Raw genomic sequence first — 20,505 nt, forward strand, 5'->3', positions numbered from 1 at the left:
GGAATAGCATATCAGGGTAAGGAAGTATTGTATAACTGTATAAGGCATTAGTGAGGCCGCAGTTTTGGTCCTCTTATTTAAGGAAAGATGTAGTGGCATTGGATGCAGTTCAGAGGAGGTTCACTAGATTGATTCGAGATGAGGGATTTGTCATATGAAGAGAGATTGAACATTTTAGGCCCATACTGTCTGGAATTTAGAAGAATGAGGGGAGATCAAATTGAGGTGTACTAGATAATAAAAAGGTCTGGATAAAATAGACATGGAGCGGATGCTTCCTCTTGTGGGGCATTCTAGGATGAGAGGTTATAGTCTTAGGATAAGAGGCAGCAAATTTAAAACAGAGCTGAGGAGAAGCTACTTCTCCCAAAGGGTTATGAATCTGTGGAATTTGCTACCCCAAAGTGTGGTGGATGCTGGGACAGTGAGTAAATTTAAGGAGGAGTTGGATTTTTAATGGGTAGTGGGTTGAAGGGTGATGGGGAGAAAGCAGGAAAATGAGGATTTGATTTGATTTATTATTGTTGCATGCATTAACATACAGTGAAAAGTATTGTTTCTTGCGCCCTATACAAACAAAGCATACAGTTCATTGAGAAAGAAACGAAAGAGTGCAGAATGCAGTGTTACAGTTATAGCTAGGGTGTAGAGAAAGATCAGCTTAATGGAGGGTAGGTCCATTCAAAAGTCTGTAGACAGCATTGAAGAAGCTGTTGGTACGTGAACTCAGACTTTTGTATCTTTTTCCTGACAGAAGAAGGTGGAAGAGAGAAAGAGAGGGTGCATGCGATCCTTAATTATGCTGCTTTGCCGAGGCATTGGAAAGCGTAGACAGAGTCAATGGGTGGGAGGCTGGTTTGAGTGATGGGTGGGGCTACGTTCACGACCTTTTGTCGTTCCTTGCTGTCTTGGCAGAGCAGGAGTCATACCAAGCTGTGAATGAGGGACGTGTCAGCCGTGATCACATGGCCTAATTTTGCTTCTATATCTTATAAACTTATGAACCCTCAGTACTGGTGAATTGGCTTTGGTTGCCAATGGCTGTGCTCTTGGGTAGTTTACCGTCGCTCATGCGTAAGTGGACCGTGCCAGAACCAGTGTGCCCAGGTTCACAGCGCAAAAAGTACAAGGTGAACATTTGGTTTTGCAAATATGAGCAATTTTGGCCTTGGTTTCATCGTCCTCGCTTTGTTTGTTTACCCCTTGCGTTGTGCTTTTTTTTGGTGAGTAACTATGACAGGAACAGCAGAGAGAGAGAAGGGGAGGTATATGCCGTGAGCTTTGAATTTGATTTCACTGGATTCTCTTTTGCTGTCTGCAGCTGCCTTTCTGGGAGACATTGCACTGGATGAAGAAGACCTGAAATCATTCAGGGCCGACTGGATCATAGACTTAAAGAAACATAGAATCCAGAAGTTTGGCCATTCTGCAGGTACTCTCATTTCCATTGCTGTTTGCACCACTGTGGCCTTGGATTGTTTGCTATATAAACACACTGATGCATTAATAAACTTGCTGAATGGACAAATCATTGGCAGCTGAATTTCAACACAGATAAATATGACGTGGTACCTTTTGGCTGAAAGAATAGGGAGGTCTCTTATTACTTGGAGGATGCAAGCCTGGATCAGATTAAGAAAAGAGAGGTTCGAGATGGAACAGTAGTTTGCAAGGAACTGGTTTGCAATAAAACAGAAGTCTCATCATAAATATAGGGGTTTACAGCAAGGAAACAGACCCTTGGCCCAACTGGTCTCCACCGCTCAGTTTTTACCACTAAGCTAGTCCCAATTGTCCATGTTTTGCCATATCCCTCGATACCCATCTTACCCAAGTAACTGTCAAAATGCTTTTTAAAAGACAAAATTGTACCCACCTCAACTACTGAAGATGTGCAGGTTAGGTGCATTGGCTATGCTAAATTCGTGTCCCAGGATGCGTAAATTAGTGGGGTAAATATGTGGACTTAAGGGGATAGGGCCTGGATGGGATCGTTGGGTCAAATGGCCTCCTTTTGCACGGTAGGGATTGTATGGTTTTTATAGTTTACTGCCTCTGGCAGCTCATTCCAGACACTCACCACCCTCTGAGTTAAAAAATTGCCCCTCTGGACTCTTTTGTATCTCTCCCCTCTCATCTAAACCCATGGCCTCCAGATTTAAACTCCCCTACTTTCGGGAAAAGATGTTCATTATCTAGCTGCTCTAGCCCCTCATTATTTTAAAGACCTCGACAAGATCACCCCTAACCCTCCTATGCTGCATGGTGGCGCAGTGTTTAACACTGCTGCTTCACAGCGCCAGGGACCTGTGTTCAATTCCCAAATTGGGTCACTCTCCATGTGGAGACTGCATGTTCTTCCTGTGTCTGCGTGAGTTTCCTCTGAGTGCCCTAGTGTTCTTCCACAGCCTGAAAGACGTGCTGGTTAGGTGCTAAATTCTCCCTCAGTGTACCCGAACAGGCGCCTGAGTGTGGGGATTTTCACAGTAATCTCATTGCAGTGTTAATGTAAGCATACTTATGACACTAATAGATAAATAAAATAAAAACAGTTTCTCCCTATTTAACGCATCCGAACTCTTCATGGTGTTTGAAATCTCCTCTCACCTTCCCTGTTCGATGGAGAACAATTTCTCCATGTAACTGAAGCCCCACATCCCTGGCGTGTCTATGTTAAAGTTCACTCAATGGGTCCGAGTTGCTGTGACATTTTTTTCCAAGCATGTCGTACTCTGGAGCCATGGACAGAAATGGTAGAGGCATCAATGTTCTTTCATCACATGGCTGACCAGGAATCACTCCTTACCATTGGCATGTGTCGGATCTGTTTGGTTTAGTATGGACATAGCTTCCTTGGCCATCAAAGGCCTGGGGTGGGACTCGAAGAATACTACCCGTTGAGTCACAAGACATTCCACTGCCTTGCTGGTGCCATTCCAGTCAATCTCCTTTGCCTCCAGCCCAAAACATGTGCCATCCTTTCCATTTTGATTTGATTTGATTTGATTTATTATTGTCACATGTATTGCCATACAGTGAAAAGAATTGATTCTTGCGCAATATATAGACAGAGCACACCGTTCATAGAGAAGGAAAGGAAAGGGTGCAGAATGTAGTGTTACAGTCACAGCGAGGGTGGAGAGAAAGATCAACTTAGTGCGAGGTATCTCCATTCAAAAATTTGATGGCAGCAGGGAAGAAGCTGTTCTTGAGTCGGTTGGTACGTGACCTCAGACTTTTGTATCTTTTTTCCATCGGAAGAAGGTGGAAGAGAGAATGTCTGGGCCGCGTGGGGTCCTTAATTATGCTGGCTGCTTTGCCGCGGCAGTGGGAACTGTAGACAGAGTCAGTGGATGAGAGGCTGGTTGCGTGATGGATTGGGCTTCATTCATGACCTTTTGTAGTAACTTGCGGTCTTGGGCAGAGCCGGAGCCATACCAAGCTGTGATACAACCAGAAAGAACACTTTCTATGGTGCATCTGTAAAAGTTGGTGAGGGTTGTAGCTGACATGCCAAATTTCCTTATTTCCATGTAGTGAATGAGAGTGGGCGGCTTGAAACTTTCCTTTCTGGGTGAAATTCTTGCCACTGCATTGCCTGTGGATGTCTCTGAAAATGAAAGGGGAAAAAAATGATTTCAGAAGATCACATACCAAGCTGTGTCTGCTGTTAGGAGAGTGAATGCTTTGGTTTGAAAACAAAGTGTAGCCCAAGGCTGCAGATGTAATGGCAATTGAATAACATGAAGGAATGTTAAATGATCAGATAATGAGGGGTTGCCCATTGATGGATGGCCACATTTGTGTTTGCACATGTAGGGAAATTGTAGACTAAGTGGGATTGGTAGAGAGTAGACTGAAACCAGAAGCAATGAACCAGTCTATCCAAGTATGTAACTGTCTGGGCAGTTTTACATAGAAACAAAGAAACTAGAAGCAGGAGTAGGTCATTCGGCCCTTCAAGTCTGCTCCACCATTCACTTTGATCATGGCTGATCAGCAAATTCAATATCCTGATCCCCTCTTGCTCTTCTTATCCCTTGAACCCTTCAGCCCCAAGAACTAGATCTAATTTCTCCTTCAAATCAGACATTTTGCCTTCAGCTACTTTCTGTGGGAGTGAATTCCACACATTCAGTACCCTCTGGGTGAAGAAATTTCCTCCTCACCTCAGTTCTAAAAGGTTTACCCCTTATCCTCAAACTATAACCCCTAGTTTTGGACTCCCCCACGATGGCGAACGTTCTTTCTGAATTTACCCTGTGTAACCCTGTTGGAATTTTCTAAGTTTCTATGAGATTCTCCTCTCACTCTTTTAAACTCCAGTGAATATAATCCTAACCAACTTAGTCACTCCTCATATGACAGACCTGCCACCCCAGGAATCAGCCTGGTAAACTTTCGCTGTACTCCCCCTGTAGCAAAGACATCCTTCCTCAGATAAGGACGCCAAAACGACATACAATACTCCAGGTGTGACCTCACCAACGCCCTGTACAATTGCAGCAAAACATCGTTCTCCCTTGACTCAAATCCCCTCGCTGAGGCCAACATACCATTTGCCTTCTTTACGACCTGCGCACTTACTTTCAGTGAATGGTGCACGAGGACACCAAGGTCTCGTTGAGCATCCACCTCTCTCAATTTACACCCATTCAAGTAATAATCTGTCTTTCTACTATTGCTACCAAACTGGATAACCTCACATTTATCCTCATTATGCTGCATCTGCCATGCAGATGCTCACACACTCAGCCTGTTAATACAGTGGGATGAGCACCTTCAGATTAGCCTGAAGACAAAACAGTGGTTAGTGAGACAGAAGTTCTTACATCGTAACTCACCTCCTGAGCTTTTCCTCCATCTAAAAAGCACAAGTCAGGAGTGTGGTGGAATACACCTCACTTGCCTCAAGAGGTTGGACATCATTCAGGATAAAGCAGCCTGCTCGATTTTGACACCTCATCCACTATCTTAAACATTCACATCCTCCACCACCGACGCACTGTGGCGGCAGTGTGTACCATCTATGAATTTCAGCAGCTTTTCAAGGCTTCTTTGACAGCACCTTCGAAATCCATGACATCTCCCATCTAAAAAGACAAGGGCAGTGGCAAATGGAAACACCACCAGCTCCTAAGTTCCCCTCCAAGTTTCACACTAACGTGGCTTGGAATTATATCATAATTCCCTGTTGCTAGGTCAGGGAATTGCCTCCCTAATAGCACTTTGAGTGTACCTGCACCACTGCAACCATTCAAGACCACCGCCTTCTCAAGGGACAGTTAAGAATAGACAATAAATACTGACCTCGCCAGCAGTGAAGGGATAAAACAGAATGGGTGAGCAGGTGCCTGCCAGAATGCATGCATGCAGAATCATACAGCGCAGGAGGAGACCATTTGACCCATCGAGTCTGCATCAACCACAATCGCACCCAGACACTATCCCCATAACCTCATACACTCACCCTATCTAGACCTCCTGACACTATGGAACACTTTAACATGGCCAGTCTACCTAACCGGCACATCTTTGGACTGTGGGAGGAAACCGGGGCACCCAGGGGAAAGCCACACAGACACAGGGAAGAACGTGCAAACTCAACACAGACAGTGATCCAAGCTGGGAATCGAACACGGGTCCCCGGTGCTGTGGGGCAGCAGCGCTAACCTACTGCACATCGTGCCACCCCTATACCTACACCCCATGGACCACAGCCATTCAAGAAGATGGTTAATCACCGCCTTCTCAATGAACAGTTTGGGATGGACAACAAAGGCTGGCCTAGCCAGCAACACCCACTTCCAGTGAAGGGATAAAACAGAATGGGGAGCAGGCACCTGCCAGAATACATGGCTATGTGCATGTTACATTGGTGTGCACATGTCTGAATGTTTGCATGGTGTGTGTGTGCGCATGTGTGTGTGTTGGTCTTGAAGGACTTGAACAAGCAGTGGTGTTTCTTCAAAGTGTTTGATGGGTTTCTTGTTCCTGGCAATTATAAGCTGACTAGCGATTGGGTCAATAATGCTGCATGTTCCTTACTGACAGCTTGCCTGCTGAAGGAAAATGAATTGCGGCAATATTGGCCTCAGAGTGGGGGAATTATTGATCTTTCTCTCCTGGAATACACGGAGGTATGATTTTACATTTCCAATTATTTGCGGTGCAACAGGATGGAAGATGTTTCTTACACAGCACTGAGTCAAAATAGAAGTCTAAAGACTAAAGCAATGTCTTGAGATGCTGCAAAATGGCCATTGCTGTTACCCCACACAATGATGTTAGTCAAGCAGACCGAAGCCATGTGTTTTATGAGGGATCTAAGATCACCAATCTACATCAATGGGGACGAAATAGAAATTGTCGAGAGCTTCAAATTTCCACGTGTCCAGATCACCAACAACCTGTCTTGGCCTCTCTACAGAGATGCTATAGTTAAGAAAGCCCCACCAACGCCTCTACTTTCTCAGAAGACAAAGGAAATTTGGCACGTCCGCTACAATTCTCACCAACTTCTACAGTTGCACCATAGAAAGCATCCTTTCCGGACGTATCACAGCTTGGTCTGGCCCCTGCACTGTCCAAGATCGTAATAAACTACAAAGGGTTATGAACGAAGCCTAGTCGATCAATCAAATCAGCCTCCCATCTATTGACACTGTCTACACTTCCCGTTGCCTCGGCAAAGTAGCCAGCACAATTGAGGACCTCACGCACCCCGGAAATATTCCCTTCCACATTCTTCCATTGAGAAAAGGATACAAAAGTATGAGATCACGTTTCAACTGACTCAAGAACAGTTTCTTTCCTGCTGCTGCCAGATGTTTGAATGGACTCACCTCGCATTAAGTTGATCTTTCAAGAGGTGAAAATATTGAAGAGGCGGCTGGAAATAGCACCTGGGGCAAACGGGATCAAAGGTTAAGGGTGAAAGCAGGATTAGAATTGGACAATCAGCCATGATTATGATAAAAGGCGGAGCGGACCTGAAGGATCAACTGGCCTCTTCCTGCTCCTATCTTCGATGTTCCTCTGTTTTTCTCCACCCTGGCTATGACGATAACAGTACATTCTACACCCCCTCCTTTCCTTCTCTATGAACATTATGCCTTGTTTGTACAGCGTGCAAGAAACAATACTTTTCCTTGTATACGAACTCATGTGACAATAATAAATCAATTTATCATCAGTAGAGATATAGGCCGGAATTTTACTGCCCCGCCACCAGGAGAATCGGCGTGTACGAGGGGTGGATCACGGAAAGGTCCATTGACCTTGGCTGGAATTTTACACTTTCTGACTAATGAGGCCATAAAATCCTGTTCGTAATTGCTTTCTCTTCATGCAGCAAAAAGAGAGAATTAGCATTTCTAATGTACCTTTTGCTGCCATGGAGTTGTTGGGCCTAAGGGCCTCCTTCCCTGGTCTGTGACCTCAGGATATCTCAGAATGCTTTATGGCCCATGAAGTAAAGGGAAGAAGGAGTAGACTTTTTGGCCCATTGAGCCTGCTCCGCCATTCAGTATGATCATGGCTGAACTTAGGGCTCAACTCCACATTACTGCCCACTCCACATATCCCTTCAGTGCTTGAGAGACCAAAAATCCGCCTATTCCAGTCTTAAATATATTCAATGATGCAGTAGCCACAACCCTCTGGGGTAGAAAATCTCAAAGATTCGCAACCCTCTGAATGAAAAAATTTCTCCTCATCTTGGTCCTTAGTTATCAGTCTCTTATCCTGAAACAGTGTCCCGCCCCGCTATCCCCCAGCTAGGGGAAACAATCTCTCAGTGTCTACCCTATCAAACCTCTTCAAAAACTTACATGTCTCAGCGAGATCACCTTTCATTCTGATTTGATTCGATTTGGTTTATTATTGTGACGTGCATTAATCTGAAAAGTATTGTTTTTGCGCACTATACAGAAGAAGCATACCATTCATAGAAAAGGAAAGGAGAGAGTGCAGAATGTAGTCATAGAGGTTTACAGCATGGAAACAGGCCCTTCGGCCCAACTTGTCCATGCTGCCCTTTTTTTCAATCCCAGTTGTCCGCATTTGCCCCATACCCCTCAATACCCATCTTACCCATGTAACTGTCTAAATGCTTTTCCAAAGACAAAATTGTACCCGCCTCTACTACTCCTCTGGCAGCTTGTTCCAGACACTCACCACCCTCTGTGTGAAAAAAATTGCCCCTCTGGACACTTGTGTATCTCTCCCTTCTCACCTTAAACCTATGCCCTCTAGTTTTAGACTCCCCTACCTTTGGGAAAAGATATTGACTATATGTGCCCCTCATTATTTTATAGACCTCTATAAGATCACCCCTCAGCCTCCTGTGCTCCAGAGAAAAAAGTCCCAGTCTATCCAGCCTCTCCTTATAACTCAAACCATCAAGTCCCGGTAGCATCCGAGTAAATCTTTTCTGCACTCTTTCGAGTTTAATAATATCCTTTCTATAATAGGGTGACCAGAACTGAACACAATATTCCAAGTGTGGCCTTACTAATGTTTGTACAACTTAAACAAAATGTCCCAACTCTGACCGATGAAACCAAGCATGCTAAATGCCTTTTTCACCACTCTGTCCACCTGTGACTCCAATTTTAAGGAGCTATGAACATGTACCCCATGATATCTTTGTTCTGTAACACTCTCCAATGCAGTTGCAGTTATAGCTTGGGTGTAGGGAAAGATCAGCTTAATATATGGTAGGTCCATTCAAAAGTCTGTTGGCAGCAGGGAAGAAGCTGTTCTTGAGTCGTTTGGAATGTTATCACAACGGAAGAAGGTTAGATCAAACAAAACCCCTGAATCTCATTGATAACAGACTACCTTCCCTCCTGCCAGTTCCAATACATTATTCCTTGAAGGAAAGCTCCATCGTACTTGCTGGTAGGATTACTGAGAGATTGTTTCCCCTAGCTGGGGAACACAGAGGAGGTTCACAAGAATAATCCTAAGAAGAGGGATTTGGTTGCTAGCCAGGGAACAGCGCGATGTCATACAAAGATATGTCAGGGGACGGTAGCATTGAGGAAGTGGGGAGGCTGCAGAATGATTTGGATGGGTTAGGAGCATGGGCAAAGAAATGGCAGACAGAATACAACGTGGGACTTTGGTAGGAAGAACAGAGGCGTAGGCTATTTTCGAAATGGAGAAAGGTTTCGGAAATCTGAAGCACAAAGAGACTTGCGAGTCCTGGTTCAGAACTCTCTGAAGGTTAACGTGCAAGTTCAGTCGGCAGTTTGGAAGGCAAATCCAATGTTAGCATTCATGTCAAGAGGGCATGAATACAAGAGCAGGGATGTACTTCTGAGGCTGTATAAGGCTCTGGTTAGACCCCATTTGGAGTATTGTGAGCAGTTTTGGGCCCCATTTCGAAGGAAAGATGTGCTGGCCTTGGAGGGGGTCCAAAGGAGGTTCACAAGAATGATCCCAGAAATGAAGAGCTTGCATATGAGGAATGGTTGAGGAGTCTGGGCCTATATTTGTTGGAGTTTGGAAGGATAAAGGAGGATCTAATTGAAACTTACAGAATACTGTGAGGCCTGGATAGAGTGAACGTGGAGAAGTTGTATTCAGTCGTGGGAGAGACTAGAACGCGAGGGCACGACCTCAGAATGAAGGGACAATCCTTTAAAACTGAGATGAGGAGAAATTTCTTCAGCCAGAGATGGTGAAACTGTGGAACTCATTCCCGCAGAAGGCTGAGGAGGCCAAGTCATTGAGTGTCTTTAAGACAGAAATAGATAGGTTCTTGATCAATAAGGGAATTAAGGGGTTGCGGGGAGAATAGAATGGGGATGAGAATCATATCTGCCACTATTGAATGGCAGAGCAGACTCAGTGGGCCAAATGGCCTACTTCTGCTCCTATATCTTATAGTTTTATGGTCTTACTCATTTATGACTGAATACTCAGTAACATCCCTCACCAATACAAGATTTCAACACCAGCTTAAACTGCACAATGCGGCCTTTATCTCACAGTGAACGACGGGGCGCCCGACTAAATGTCCCTGGGGATCCTTAAGCGGTGGTCGGATTTTTTTAAGAAGCCAAGTTTTCAGCACAGTGGTTTGGAAGAGAATCTCCGAGAAATGTGCTGGCTGTAAACAGCCGTCACATTGCTTTGGGTAATGTGTTTACAGCGTGTTACACAACTCGAGGAATCCAAAATAGAAGCGTGGGGGGAATTGCTTTCATTACCATTGCTCTGCTCTTTGTACTGCACAATGCACTGGCTGTTCCCCAGCACCGCGGCCAAATGGCTATTCTTCAGCAAGCCCTGACACTAAGTGGCAAAGCGGGCTATTCTGTCATGCATTATTTTACAGCCAAAGCCAGAAGCTGCTGTCTCAATAAAAGCAAATCACTGCGGATGCTGGAAGTTGAAACCAAAAGAGAAGCTGCTGGAAAATCTCAGCAGGCCTGGCAGCATCTGTGGCACAGTGGGTTAGCACTGCTGCCTCACAGTGCCAGGGACCTGGGTTTGATTCCAGCCTCAGGTCACTGTCTGGGTGGAGTTTGCATGTTCTCCCCATGTTTGTGTGGGTTTCCTCTGGGTACTCCAGTTTCCTCCCACAGTCCGAAAGACATGCTGGTTAACATGGAACATTACAGGCCCTTTGGCCCTCGATGTTGCGCCAACCTGTGAAGCCAATCTAAAGCCCATCTAACCTACACTGTTCCAATATCATTCATAATTTTATCCAATGACCATTTAAGTTTCCTTAATGTTGGTGAGTCCACTACTGTTACAGGCAGGGCATTCCACGCCCTTACTCGTCTCCAAATAAAGAACCTACCTCTGACATCTGTCCTATATCTATCACCCCTTAGTTTAGGTGCTAAACTCTCCCTCAGTATAGCCGAACAGATGCCGGAGTGCGGCGACTCGAGGATTTTCACAGTAACTTTATTGCAGTATTACTTTCAACACTAATAAATAACATGAGGGGCAAGGTGGCACAGTGGTTAGCATTGCTGCCTCACAGTGCCAGGGACCTGGGTTCAATTCCAGCCTCAGATCACTGTCTGTGTGAAGTTTGCACATTCTCACCCCATGTCTGTGTGGGTTTCCTCCAAGTGCTCCAGTTTCCTCCCACGGTCTGACCCCAACAGTGTGGCGACTAGGGGAATTACACAGTAACTTCATTACAGTGGTAATGTAAGCCTTGCTTGTGACTAATAAATAAAGTTTTTTTAGAAAAAGCACCTGTAAGAAGAGAAAACAACTGATGTTTTGAGTCCAAATGACCTTCATCTGGACTCAAAACGTCAGCTCTTTTCTCTCCCTCCAGATGCTGCCAAGTCTGCAGAGATTTTGCAGCATTGTCTCTTTTAGGTCCAGAAGCTGTCTCCACCAGACATCCATATCTAGCTGGGATCTCTGTTGTCAAAGCAGCAATAGGAACTGTGCTTGATATTTCCCCCCTTTGTTTCAGTTTGCAAGATGCTGAGAGCAGTTAACACAGCTCCTGTTCATTCAGAAGCAACCTTTTTGAATTGATGCGCTTACTAACCTGTGTTGCTACCTCGAGTGATTTGTGGTTCTGTGCCCATAAAATGCCTTTTCTCTTAATTATTCATTCGTGGGACATGGGCGTTGCTGACTGGCCAGCATTTATTGCCCATCCCTAGTTGCCCCTTGAGAAGGTTGTGGTGAGCCGCCATCTTGAATCGCTGCAGTCCACGTGCAGTGCGTTGACCCACAATGCTGTTAGGGAGGGAATTCCAGGATTTTGACCCAGTGACTGCGAAGGAACAGCCGATATATTTCCAAGCCAGGAGGTGAATGGTTTGGGAAGAGATATCTAGGCGTTTTTTTGTGTAGCCCACCGTGTGTTTTGTCACATTGGAAGTGGCCATTAGCTGGCGATGGGATCGTCAGATCCCGGCATTTTCAACGGAGTTTCCTGGTGAATGTATTCCTTGGTGTTGGGAAACCCGCAACATTTGGCATGTCAGCTAAGACTCTGATGCACCATAGAAAGCATTCTTTCCGGATGTATCACAACTTGGTATGGCTCCTGCTCTGCCCAAGACTGCAAGAAATTACAAAAGGTTGTGAACGAAGCCCAATCTACCACGCAAACCCAGCCTCCCATTCATTGACTCTGGCTACCCGCTGCCTCGGCAAAGCAGCCAGGATAGTCAAGGACCCCATGCATGCCAGACATTCTCTCTTCCACCTTCTTCCTGAGGGAAAAAGATACAAAAGTCTGAGGTCGCATACAACTAATTCAAGAGCAACTTCTTCCCTGCTGTCATCAGACTTTTGAATTGACCTAAGTTGATCTTTTTTTTACACCCTAGCTATGACTGAAACACTATATTCTGCACTCTTTCCTTTCCTTCTCTGTGAATGGTATGCTTTGTCTGTATCATGTGCAAGAAGCAATACTTTTCACAGTGTAACATAGGATCCCTACAGTGCAGAAGGAGAGCACTCGGCCCCTCGAGCCTGCACCAATAACGGTCCCACCCAGGACCTATCCCTGTAACCCCACATATTTACCCTGCTAGTCCCCTGACACCAAGGGGCAATTTAGCATGGCCAGTCCCCCTAACCTGCACATCTTTGGAATGTGGGAGGAAACAGGAGCACCTGGAGGAAACCCACGTAGACACAGGCTGGATGTACAAACTCCACACAGACAGTGACCTGAGCTGGGAATTGAACTTGGGTCCCTGGCACTGTGAGGCAGCAGTTCTAACCACTGTGCCACCATGCCGCCCAAACAAATAAATCATTATTGTGGCAATAATAAATCAAATTGAATCAAATCAAAAAGGTGCCACTGGTGGAAAATTCAATGCCTAGTGATGAAAAATGTCTTAACTCTTCCGGCCAAAAAATGTATCACCCCATATTTGTTTACATTGATTCAGTTGAAGTTCATTTGTCAACTGCACACCCATTCATTATCAATGTCTTCAATTATACCAGGAATTCTATGGAAAAGAATAGTACAGAGGAAATTGCTATATCAGGTGTAGCAAAAGGAGTATCAGTAGGCAGGTCGCTTAGATCCAAGATAGTCAGCAAACATGAGTGGGAAAAAATATTACATTTAGACAGCGACCGCTGGAGCTCTCAAAGTGCTTTCCAGCCAATGGATTATGTTTTGAACTGTCATTACTGTTGTGATGTAGGAAATGCTCCAGGCAATTTACACTCAGCAAGCTCCCAGAACCAGTTAGTGACCAGATAATCTGGGATGTTTTTGTACAATAACTCCCTTGCTCTTCTTCAATAGGAACATAGTAATTAGAAGCAGAAGTAGGGAAATCCAGCCCTTGTAGCCTACTCCGCCATTCAATCAGATCAAGGCTAATCTCTCCCTGGGCTCAAATCCACCTGTTCCCCATATCCTTTTATCTCTCTCTTTATTAGAAATATATCTATCTCCTTCTTGAAACCATTTAATGATTCTGACTCTCCCGCGCTATGGGGCAGCGAGTTCCACAAATTCGCCACCCTCTGCGAGAAGTAGTTCCTCCCCATCTCAGTTTTAAATCTACTGCCTCTCAACCTATACCCGTGATCTCTTGGTCGAGATCGCCCCACAAGGGGAAACATTTGGTCCACATTTACTTTACCAATTGCTTTTAAAATTTTATACACCTCGATCAGACCCCCTCTCAGCCTTCTAAACTCCAGCGAGTACAAGCCCAAACTGTTTAATCTCTCCTCATACGTCAACTCTTTCATCCCCAGAATCAATCTGGTGAACCTCCTCTGAACTGGCTCCAATGCCACCACATTCTTCCTTAAATAAGGAGACCAGAACTGGACGCAATACTCCAGATGTGGTCTCACCAACACCTTATACACCTTTTGCAGCCACCCAGGCAGGCAGATGAGGACTCTGCTGGAAGCTCAACCAAGAGACAGCACCTCTGACAGTGTAGCACTCCTGCACCAGAGTGTCAGAATCGAGTGTTGTGCTCAGATCCTGGAATGAGACATGAACCTTGCAATTTGGAGGCAAGTGTGCCACTAACTGAGCCACATATGAGACACTTCAATGGGAGGAAACTGAAGCTCTGGGACCTAAATGGTTAGAAGAATAGGCTGAGAGGAGAATTAATCTAGATGTTCAAAATCATGATGGGGTGTTAAGAAAACAAATAGAGGAGAACCAAAGGACACCAATTGAAGGTGATTGGAGAAAGAACCAGGCTGGCACAGTGCTTATCACTGCTGCCTCATGGCGCCAGGGTTCCGGATTCAATTCCGGCCTCATGACTGCCTATGTGGAGTTTGCACGTTCTCCCCGTGTCTGTGTGGGTTTCCTTTGGGTGCTCCCGTTTCCTCCCACAGTCCAAAGATGTGCAGGTTAGGTGGCTTGGTGATACCAAATTGTCCCTTAGTGTAATGAGATTAGCAGGGTAAATATGTGGGGTTATGGGGATGGGGCCTGGGTGGGATTGTGATTGGCGCAGACCCAATGGGCGAAAAGGCCTCTTCCTGCACTGTAGGGATTCTATGACATGTGGCGAATAAGTTGGATTTGGAATTCACTGCCCGAGTGGGTGTTGGAGGCAGACTCGATTTGGATTTTCAAAAAAGAATTGGATAATCATCTGAAAAAGTGGGAGAGTAGGACTCATGAAGTTGCCCTCGTGAAGAGCCAACACACACACAAGGGGCCAAATGACCTCCTCCTGTGTGTGCTGCTAACTTAAACTAATGTTCTCATATACCGAGCCCTCTGTCATCAGTTACCCCGTTCCAGATCCCGACAGATGTTGTAACCTGTGAACACCACTCAATAGATTCTGGCGTTATAAAGCTATTTGAGAAGGCTGGAGTTGGGATTGATTGCCATGGTACAAAAGTGTTTAGAGTATTCAAGTGAATTTGTGATTCACTGTGTAACTTACTACTTAAACAAGGAACCCCTGGAGCTTCCAAGACTATGAACCAAGCATGAATCCTTCTTTTCCAAATTCATGCATTTGAGGGGAAGCTGGATAAGCAAACGAGGGAGAAGGAAATGGAGGGTTACGCTGAGTCGGATGAGGATGGATGGGAGGGGGCTGGAGCAGGGCATAAACAGGCCGAACAGCCTGCGTCTGTATTGTATTCAAGCATCAGTTCAGATATTGAGCAGCACTCCTGGCAATTGCATCATTGAACATGTCACTCGCTCTGTTTAGTTGTGTAAGTCAAGGTCAGTAAAGGATCAACTGGTGCAGGCAGGTGGCACAGTGGTTAGCACTGCTGCCTCACAGCACCAAGGACCTGGGTTCAATTCCCGGCTCGAGTCACTGTCTGTGCAGAGTCTGCACATTCTCCCCTTGTCTGAGTGGGTTCCCTCCGGGTGCTCCCGCAGTCTGAAAGATGTGTGGGTTAGGTGCTAAATTCTCCTCAGTGTACCCAGAGTGTGGCGACTAAGAGATTGTCACAGTGACTTCATTGCAGTGTTAATGTCAGCCTACTTGTGACACTAATAAATAACTTCTAAGATTGGTGAAAATTCAAGATGGCGCACTGAATGAATGGATGTCATTTTGTACCTTTTTGGCCATTCAGAAATCAGAATGTTAAAGGTAGTTTAAGCAATTAAACACAGGCGTTCGTTTTGTGCATTTTGCTTTTTGACCTAGAGCTACATAAAAAAAAATCCTTTCCATCTGAATTGGAAACATCTGGAGATAGCTATCTGACTTGCTAACTATGTCCCAGTTTCCAGAATCCTCAACAGTGTCTTCCCCCTCCCCCCCCAACACCCCTCTCTGGCGCACATACCTGCGGAAAACTGGCAAGACGCATTGGCCGAGCTTCCAGGCTGGACTGGCTGATGTCGCGAGTAATGGGATAAAGCTCGCACACACACACACACTGGAGCACTGAGCAGCAGCCAGGTATTCCAGGAAGGTGACTGGGGTCAAAAGTCTACACACATTCCTGAATGATGCATTCATTAACAGCCTCCAAAATATTGTGATGCCCGCTCCGAGGCTGTGTGCAAACAGAGCAGCAGCCAGCTCAGCAGAGCTCAGAGATCCGCAGTGACACTCGGAATAGGGGCAGGAGTAGGCCCAGGCCCCTCGAGCCTTTTCCACCATTCAGGAAGGTCATGGCCAATCTCAACTCATTCTGCTGGCTGCTCCTCATAACCCTTGTTGATGCAAAATCTATCTTGGCCTCGAATATATTCAGTGACTTCACTTTTCATTTTGATTTGATTTGATTTATTATTGTCACATTGGGATAGAGTTAAAAAGTATTGTTTCTTGCACCCTATACAGACAAAGCATACAGTAAATAGAGAAGGAAACGAGAGAGTGCAGAATGTAGTGTTACAGTCATAGTTAGGATTTGATTTGATTTATTATTGTCACATGTATTAGTATACAGTGAGAATATTGTTTCTTGTGTGCTATACAGACAAAGCATACCATTCATGGAGAAGAAAATGAGAGAGTGCAGAATGTAGTGTGATAGTCATTAGCTACGAATTGATTTATTGTTGTCACATGTATTAGTATACAGCAAAAAGTATTGTTTCTTGTGCGCTATGCAGACAAAGCACACCGTAATAGAGAAAGAAAGGAGAGAGTGCAGAATGTAGTGTTACAGTCATAGCTTGGGTGTAGAGAAAAATCAACTTAGTGCGAAGTAGGTCCATTCAAAAGTCTGATGACAGCAGGGAAGAAGCTGTTCTTGCGTTGGTTGGTACATGAACCCGGATTTTTGTATCTTTTTCCTGACAGAAGAAAGTGGAAGAGATCATGTCCAGGATCCACTTCTGTCTGTGTAAGGGCATTCCACAGACTAATGACCAAGAGAAAGATATTTCCATCTCCGTCTTAAATAGAAGACCCCTAATTTTTGTGACCCCCAGTTCTAGACTTCTCATTAGGGGAAACAGTCTCTCAGCATCCACCCTGTCAAGACCCCTTAGGATCTTACATGTTTCAATAAGATCACCTCTCATTCTTCTAAACTCCAACCTGCTCCTCATAAAGCATTGAAGGAAGGTGATGGCCTGGTGGTATTATCACTGGACTATTAATCCACAAACTCAGCTAATGTTTTGGGGACTCCGTTCGAACATGGGGTTTGAATCCCGCCATGGCAGATGGTAGAATTTGAATTCAATAAAAAAATCTAGAATTAAGAATCTACTACTGATGACCATGAAACCATTGTCGATTGTCGGAAAAATCCATCTGGTTCCCCTCAGGGAAGGAAATCTGCCGTCCCTATCCGATCTGGCCTACATGTGACTCCAGACTCACAGCAGTATGGTTGACTCTCGACTGCTCTTGGGCAACTAGGATGGGCAACAAATGCTGGCCAGCCAGCGACGCCCATGTCCCACGAATGAATTTGAAAAAAAAATCCCCTCAATTCAGAAATCGGTTAAGTGGACCTTCTTTGAACTGCTTTGAATGCAACCAGATTCTGAAGACCAAAACAGTGCACAATACTCCAAATCCAGTCCGGCTGCGGCCCAGTATAATTCCAGTTCTCTACTTTTTCTCCTCGCAATAAGTTACATTTTTGCTAAGCTTGAGCTCCCATCTTGTGGTCCGAGAGATAGGGTGCCATTGGATTGAAAGGACTTGGTCATGTCTGGTACTATTGTGACAGAACTCCCACTTACCTGACAAAGGAGCAGTACTCCGAAAGCTAGGGGCTTTTGCTACCAAATAAACTTGTTGGACCTTAACCTGGTGTTGTGAGACTTACTGTCGTGACAGCAAAGGAACTGCTGGATGAAAAAAAGACCAAAGTCTCATTCACCATCGACCATGCTGGTAGCAGAGTGATAACTTATTGGCTAAGCCGAGCAATGAGCCTGGGCAGAAAAGGATGCCACCCTTAAAGGCAATGGCAATTGATGCGGGCAGCAATGGGTGGCACGATGGCACAGTAGTTGGGGCAGCATGGTGGCACAGTGGTTAGCACTGCTGCCTCACCATGCCAGGGACCTAGGTTCAATTCCAGCCTTGGGTCACTGTCCGTGTGGAGTTTGCATGTTCTCACATGTCTGCATGGGTTTCTTCCAGGTGTTCCGGTTTCCTCCCACAGTCGAAGTTAGGTGGATTGGCCAAGCTAAATTGCCACTTAGTGTCCAGAGCAAGTCCACAACAGACACCATTTTCTTGGCCCTGCATTCAACCCTGGAACAACTAGATAACAAGGACACCTATATCATACTCTTATTTATTGACTACAGCTCAGCTTTGAACACTATTAAACCCACGAACCTCATCTCCAAACTCCGTGGTCTGGGCCTCAGCACCTCTCACTGTGACTGGACCTGAATTTCCAAACTCACAGACCACAATCAGTAAGGACAGGCAACAGCACCTCCTCTACTATCATCCTCAACACCGGTGCCCCACAAGACTGTGTTCTAAGCCCCTTACTATGCTCCTTATACACTTGTGACTGTGTGGCCAAATTCCCCTCGATTTTCAAGTTTGCTGACCACAGCACCGTACTGGGTCAGATCTCAAACTATGACAAAACAGAGTATAGGAATGAGATAGAGAATCTGGAGAACTGGTGCAGCAATAATAATTTCTCCCTCAATGTCAACAAAATGAAGGAGATTGTCATTGACTTCAGGAAGTGTAAAGTGCAACATGCCCCTGCCTACATCAATGGGGACGAAGTAGAAAGGGTCAAGAGGTTCAAGTTTTTAGGTGTCCAGATCACCAACAATCTGTCCTGGTCCCCCATGCTGACACTATAGTTAAGAAAGCCACCAATGCATTTACTGTCTCAGAAGACTGAGGAAATTTGGCATGACAATTATGACTGTCACCAACTTTTATAGATGCACCATAAAAAGCATTCTTTCTGGTTGTATCCCAGCTTGGTATGGTTCCTGTTCTGACCAAGACTGCAAGGAACTACAAAAGGTCATGAATGTAGCCCAATCCATCACACAAACCAATCTCCCATCCATTGACTCTGTTTATACTTCCCGCTGCCTCGGCAAAACAGCCAGCATAATTAAGGACCCCAAGCACCCTGGACATTCTGTCTTCCCCCTTCTTCCTTCAGGAAAAAGATACAAAAGTCTGAGGTCACGTACCAACTGACTCAAGAATAGCTGCTGTCAGACTTTTGCATGGACTTGCCTTCAGTTGATCTTTCTCTACACCCTAGCTATGACTTTAACACTACATTCTACATTCTCTAATTTCCTTCTCTGTGAATGTAATGTTTTGTCTGTACAGTGCACAAGAAGCAACACTTTTCATTGTATGTTAATATATGTGACAATAATAAATCAAATCAGATTAAAGGTGTGTGGGTTAGGTGGATTGGCCATGCTAAGTTTCCCTTTAGTGTCCAAAGATATGTAGGTTGGCAGATTGACCATGCTAAATTGCCCTTTAGTGTCCAAAGATGTGTAAGTTACGGGGTGAGCCTGGGTAAGATGCTCTGTTCGAGAGTTGGTGCAGACCTGTTGGGCTGAATGGCCTCCTTTTGCACTGTAGGGATTCTGTGGTTCCATCGTAAGCAGGTAGAATCTTGTGCCATTCTTTGTAAAATGTATAGCTGCATAGAAGGCTTGTGCAGCCATCCATCAAAGTGAATTTAAGTGTCATTATCTAAAATGGAACTCAGTGGCTAATTGTGTCAGTGTTGGAATCAGGGGCCTCGCGGCCCTTAGTGGGGCTGAGTCACATAGGATCATTATAAGGGACACACGCTGCGCAGTAAAGGCCATCCATCATCGTTTGAACTCCAAATGCTCCCTCAAATCTCACATCGATTGGCTTTAGGTAAGGAGAACATTATTGTAGTCAGTTAACTAGCTCTGGGCCTATATTCTCCAGAGTTTAGAAGAATGAGAGTTGAGATCTCACTGAAATATGTAAAATTCCGCAGGGTTTGACAGGGTAGACGCAGGAAGGATGTTTCTCTTGGCTGGGAAGGGTCTAGAACCAGGAGACACAGAGCCCTATTTTACCATTTTGATTCAAAGTGCTGGGCGGACTTGAGTCTGGGAGTGTTTCAGATCCGATTTTTAGTCCCGCTCTGAGGCTACACACTCTGCCTGCAAAAATATCAGCGAGTCCAAATCATGCTGTACAAGCCTGTGGGTGGGGCTTAACGCGCCCGAAATAATGCAGCTCCATTCGGCACCTCCAACTGCGCATGTGCAGCAAGATAAATGATAGAACAATAACAAAGAACAACCCAGCACGGGAAACAGGCCCTTCGGCCCAACAAGCCCGCGCCGCCGCATCACCCTACACCTATTCTACCCTGCGTATCTACAAATAGAACCCCTGACTTAGCCAGATTCAGGGGAGAATAGTGTCAATTTGGTAAAACCAGTCAGCCTAAGAGCACATCTTTGGGGTGTGGGAGGAAACCGGAGCGCCCGGAGGAAACCCACGCAACCACTGGGAGAATGCACAAACTCCCACAGACACAGGCCCAAATCCATGTATCTGCACAGCTAGCAGTGCTAGTCACCGAGCTGTTGCGGCACCCGTCTACTGGTCC

General features: G+C 45.4%; 1 protein-coding gene across 1 annotated transcript in view; it reads left to right on the forward strand.

Annotated features, from left to right (window-relative positions):
• bmp1a (bone morphogenetic protein 1a) overlaps nt 1–20,505 on the forward strand; it is a 209,879-nt gene that overhangs the window by 35,950 nt on the left and 153,424 nt on the right. The window contains exon 2 of the mRNA XM_080216817.1: nt 1,322–1,432. Coding sequence (XP_080072943.1) covers nt 1,322–1,432 — 111 coding nt within the window. The remainder of the gene's footprint in view (nt 1–1,321; nt 1,433–20,505) is intronic.

This window comes from Carcharhinus amblyrhynchos, chromosome 34, assembly GCF_965287045.1.
Source record: "Carcharhinus amblyrhynchos chromosome 34, sCarAmb.v2.hapA, whole genome shotgun sequence".
Lineage (NCBI taxonomy): Eukaryota > Metazoa > Chordata > Chondrichthyes > Carcharhiniformes > Carcharhinidae > Carcharhinus > Carcharhinus amblyrhynchos.